The 5,205-nt window shown below is 51.0% G+C and overlaps 1 protein-coding gene across 1 annotated transcript; it reads left to right on the top strand.

Annotated features, from left to right (window-relative positions):
• The first annotated feature begins 4,470 nt into the window (after positions 1–4,470).
• On the top strand, positions 4,471–5,205 carry LOC119327440 (cortical cell-delineating protein-like). The gene has a single exon (XM_037600549.1). It carries the CDS (start codon positions 4,516–4,518, stop codon positions 4,912–4,914), a length of 399 nt encoding a protein of 132 aa, XP_037456446.1. The 5' UTR covers positions 4,471–4,515; the 3' UTR covers positions 4,915–5,205.

The raw sequence follows: 5,205 nt of genomic DNA, 5'->3' as shown, positions 1-5,205 counted from the left end.
ATACGAAAACTTGTTGTTCGACCAATCTCTCGGAGAAGGAGAGGTCGATCACTTCTCTCTGTATATGTTCACGATGATCTTCTGTACTTAATGGTTTCCTTCATTTGCTTACTAGCTAGCGTGTCGAGTCCTCTCTATACGTATAGTAGGTAGTGTCGACCAAGCACGGAGATAAGAGGGGACACTTCTCTCTATTAGCTAGCTAACACAATTAATATATGAAACCCCTACATTAACCTTACAAAACCACCAAACCCACCCCCCCTTTCAGAAACAAAAACAAAAATCCCAGCCCCTGAATTGCTGACGCGTGGATGCCTTTTGGTCCCGGTTGGTGCTACCAACCGGGAGAAAAGGCCACCTGCCTGGGCAAGCCACAGTGGCCACGTGGAGCCCCATCTGTCCCGGTTCGTATAAGAACCGGGACTAAAGGTATTGGGCTTTAGTACCGACCCTTTAGTCCCGGTTCCCGAACCAGGACAAATGAGCCTTATGAACCGGGACAAATGGGCCTTTTTCTACTAGTGTAGTATAAAGTCGAGTCACTTATTTTTGGACGGAGTGATTACCTTTCTAGATAGTTGAATAGCAATTGGTTGTTTGCTTGGATTTACATATGGGAACAAAAATATAGGTATATATGGAGGAGTAAGGTGGGGATCCCACACTGGAGAGGGGATCGAAGATCGATCAAGGCACGGCACGTCGGTGGCGGCTACCTCTTATCTTAGAACCCTAGTTCCTCTCGTCCCTTCCTCCTCTCAGAGTCAGCACTGATGTGCTTGTAAGGAGCGGATCTTGTAAACCTAGCTACCTTAATCCAGTGAGACTCATGTCGTGCTAATAGCTCGTCCCACAAGGCTCACCGTGCAGTAGCTCCCTGGCCGCCTGCACCCTCAATGTGCCATGCTGCTAGCCACACAAGCCCCACGCCTACCTTCTTCTTTTATTGCTCGGCGCGTACCAACTGCTCAAAGAAATACCAAGCTGGGTTGGGAAGGAAGAAGATTTCCACGTTCGCAATGACTAGTCAAAACCACGCCAATTGAGCATGAAAACTCTTTTGTTGAGTCAAGGGACTAAAATAATCCAGTTTTAGAATTTGGGGTACTAAGATTTGCTAGTTTTGAAGTTGAGAGGTCATTTCTATACTTTCAAGAGAGTTCATGGACATAAGATATACTTTTCTAAAAGAAACAAGCAGTGGCGGGTGACGGCCGCAGGAGTGAAGTTTCAGCCGGAGCTAGCCCTAGGAGCAACCAGGGGGCTCTTTATTCACAATAACTTTCTACATTCAATTTTAGCGTGTAGGTTATACCTGAAATGAGATGGGAACGCGGATGCTTAAGAGTTGATACATAGACTTCAATTCTTAATTTGTTTACATGCTCTTGTTCACATGAATGTAAGCAAGCTATAATGGTGTTCTCTCGGCGGAAAAAAAACTATAATGTGTAACTATTTTGTTCAACTCAGTCAATTGGGCTCTAGCTTGCACCATGGCGTTTAAGCAGTATTGAAATTAGAACCACTTATATGTCAAGTATTTAGGAAAAAAAGAATCTGCATCAGTCAATTTTCTGAGCTGTTGGATGGCACGATTATGCCGCCACTTGTTAACCTTCTTCCCCTCACATCTTCCTCACCCGTGCGACGGTTCCTCCTCCCACGTGATCTACCCTGCCCTAAGGGCATGTACAGGTACTAACTCAGCTGTCTATAAGAGCTGCCAACTCAGACTTTTTATGACGTGGAAGAGAGAGAACGAAGAGAGAGAGGAAGCCCGTCGATCGTCTGTAGCGCCAAAATTTCGGTCGCTACCGACGGCTTTCTAGCGTTGTATCGCGGTAGTCTGCAACTAACTCCTCTACCGGTGGATCTAGCCTTCCGATCCTCCGTACCGGCCGCCGCGCTGCTTGGATGGACATGAAACCACCGCAACTCTGCAAGCCGACGGTCAGCGCAGGTGCTAGACTACGGGTCGTCAATTAATCATAAATCGATCAAGCGATAGTGATCTATCTAGCTAGCTTACGTTACGTGAAGGTTGTACATATCAAAGGAGATCACTTTGCAGGTTGTGCGTTCAGAAGCAATCGATCTTCACGTATGCTTGCCATAACGGTGTCGTGTTCATCGTGGATGACTGATGGACGCCTGTGTTCAGTGCAGCCGCAGATGATTAGGTTTAGACTAATTTGTACTAATTGATCATCTTAATTTAGCAATTTGCGATGCTACAGATAGCCTAAAAGACAACCTATTGTAAAGGGTGTTTTCATGGCTGTCTATAGATGATGTGGAGGCTTAGTATAGACGGCGCCAGCACGCCAGTCCGCCAGCCCGCCAGCCCGCGAACCTCCCCAGAGAGCCATGCTGCTCCCACCCCCACACCCCCCTGCACGCACACATGATCTGTAGTAAACTCCGACAACTGCCGCACCTCCACCATCAACATGCATCAGTCAAGTTTTCGACTCGCTCCTGCTCGTCCTTGTCGTTGTCACCCCTCACATCGTCCCTGCCTTCGGCCTCGCACAAAACAGGATGTAACTGACGCAAAGGAAAATTTAGGTACCTGGTGTTTAGCAAATGTGTGGAATTCTTCGTCGGCACAACCAATGGTGCTGGATTAACTAATTATTATACAGCAAGCTGAATGTACGTGTCCATCCGTGCCAACGAGCCAGTATAACAAACCAGAGTACGAAAGATATAATAGACATATGGAATCAAACCATACAACTCCTATATGTGTCTCCCGTGACCTTGATGATCAGGGTTACGCCAGCTCGTAGCGCAGTCGTGCCAGATATATTCCTTTGTCCGATGCTATGCTCCAGATTATTATGCTTACACTTGTAAACCCATCAAATATTTATATGCACACAGCAGACAACATGCATATAGGAGTACTCTTCTTGGAAACTAAAGGAAAGTCTCCTGGCGCAGCTCTCAGGTTTTTGTTCATTAGCGAACAATTAAGCTCCCATGATGGATGTTACACACGTAACATGGCAGTACAATAATGGTTGCACGTTTTTTAGAAATGGAGAACCCTCGGTCTCTGCATCTGAACTTTTCAAACTTCAGATGCATGCAACCATTTTATTAATTATTCACACAAGACCTTACTAAGTCATACAACAGGAAAACTAAAGCCATCGTCTAGACAACATCTGTCGCTGCTCCTATTCAGTTGATGTAGGGACGCTGATAGTCCGGCTCTAATACAACAGACCTTGCAGCCAAACCTAACATCTAAGACCTGAGGTCCCAACCAGAACGTCTGTCGGGTATGGACACCCACCAGTCCGGCGCATTCCTCAACCAGGACGCCTGTCGGGTATGAGGCCGCCACAGCCACTTGCCACCAATCCATCTTCAGTGTTGTACTGTTGCATCTACCTCGCCCGGTCTAGCTGCCGTCGACGCCACCACGACGCCAGACAACGTCACCATCCTGCGCTCGTCCATCATCTCATGCCCATTGGCGAGACCCCGCTGCTCCATGCCGTTGAGACCCGCCGTTGTCGACGTGCCAGATGCCACACCGCTCCTCCGATGCGAAACACCACCTGCTGCCACTGGTACTATCCCCTCCGCATGCAGTTCCTCAAACCGAGCACCCAAACGCCCCAGGCGGCACCTCCAAGAAGGACACGATACACGCAGTGCCGCCGCCGCCCAATCTAAGGAGATTTAGGGTTTTCACCCAGGCATGGGGTCGGGGTGGAGGGCATGGACCTCGACGGCGCCTGCAAGTAGGAGAACAACGACCCTGGTCATCGCCACCGTCGGGATGAACGAGTCATCCAGAGTTTCGTCCGGTCCAATGTCACCTCTACCAGCCCCCGCGAACGCACCGAGGCCGACAACCGCGATAGTAAGCAACAAAGTGCAGCTGAAGAGAGCCTGCAGCACGAAGGAGATCCACCCGCGACTCACCGCTCACGCGGTCAAGACGCCGTCTATCTAGCCCCCGCGAATGTCGCCAGCCGAGGGCGCCGTCGCCATGCCTAACATCGCCAGGTTCCTCCACGAAGGCCGGAGTGGCGAGATCCGCCGCGAGCGACGAGATCCGGCACCGCGTGGCCGATGCCATCGCCCAAGCCCGCCGTCGACCGATCCCGCCGCCGTCGGGAGCCTGCACGCTGCCGGAAGTCCCACACCCATGGATCTGGGCACCCGTGCACCGCCGCGAGTCCGTCACCTTCGAGATCCGCCACACCGTCGGGAGGGCCGCACCCTGCGGATCAGGATGCCCGCGCCGCCGCGGCCTGGGAACGGGCGGAAAGACCCTCCGTCACCGCCGTCGCACGCACGGGCTTTGCAAATAAGTTTTGCAAATTACTACGGCAAGAATCAAACTAATTAGCTCGATTCATAGTGACATGCATGCACCTGCACACTACAGCCGGCCTATAAATACTACTCCAAGCAACGCAAGAAAACCATCCCAAGCTAGCAAAGCCTACAAGCTTAGCCACAGACCAGTAAGATCGGTCAGTAGGAATGGCGCCCTCCAAGCTCGCCCTCTTCCTCGCCCTGAACCTGGTGCTCCTTGCCGCCGCTCAGGGCTGCGGACCCAACTGCCCACCGGTCGTCCCTACCCCGCCGATCCTCCCACCGCCCGTGCCGTCGACCGGCGGGGGCAGCTGCTCAATCAACACGCTGAAGCTGGGCGTGTGCGCCAACGTGCTGAACCTGCTGAAGCTCAAGATCGGTGTGCCGGCGAATGAGGAGTGCTGCCCGCTCCTGGGCGGGCTCGCCGACCTCGACGCCGCTGTGTGCCTCTGCACCGCCATCAAGGCCAACATCCTCGGGATCAAGCTCGACGTCCCCATCGATCTCGTCCTCCTCCTCAACCAGTGCGGCAAGAAGTGCCGCTCCGACTTCACCTGCCCCATCTGATCCATCCAACCATCGATGAATATTATACACGCATAATCGTTGTATTCGTAACTAGTTTGCATGCCATACGTACACGCCATACGTATATTTTCTATGTTCCAGTTCATGTACTATATGTCAAGCGTTTGCATGGGCTCCCTCGCTCGCGCATGCATGCTTGATAAGCTTGTGATTGATCAATGACCAGTGTATCCCGTTGTGGTATCTAAATGCATGATTCATGTATTTGTAAAAGGATATACAAACTTGTCTTGGCAGTACATGAAGTTAATTTTTTCATATGTTTATTAA

Source organism: Triticum dicoccoides, chromosome 7A (assembly GCF_002162155.2).
Source record: "Triticum dicoccoides isolate Atlit2015 ecotype Zavitan chromosome 7A, WEW_v2.0, whole genome shotgun sequence".
NCBI classification, from domain to species: Eukaryota; Viridiplantae; Streptophyta; class Magnoliopsida; order Poales; family Poaceae; genus Triticum; species Triticum dicoccoides.
Note: the sequence above shows the minus strand (reverse complement) of the source record. Positions and strands in the feature narration are given on the sequence as shown.

Excerpts from the sequence above, each read along its gene's own strand:
- LOC119327440 (XM_037600549.1), top strand. The coding sequence starts at position 4,516 with ATGGCGCCCTCCAAGCTCGCCCTCTTCCTCGCCCTGAACCTGGTGCTC.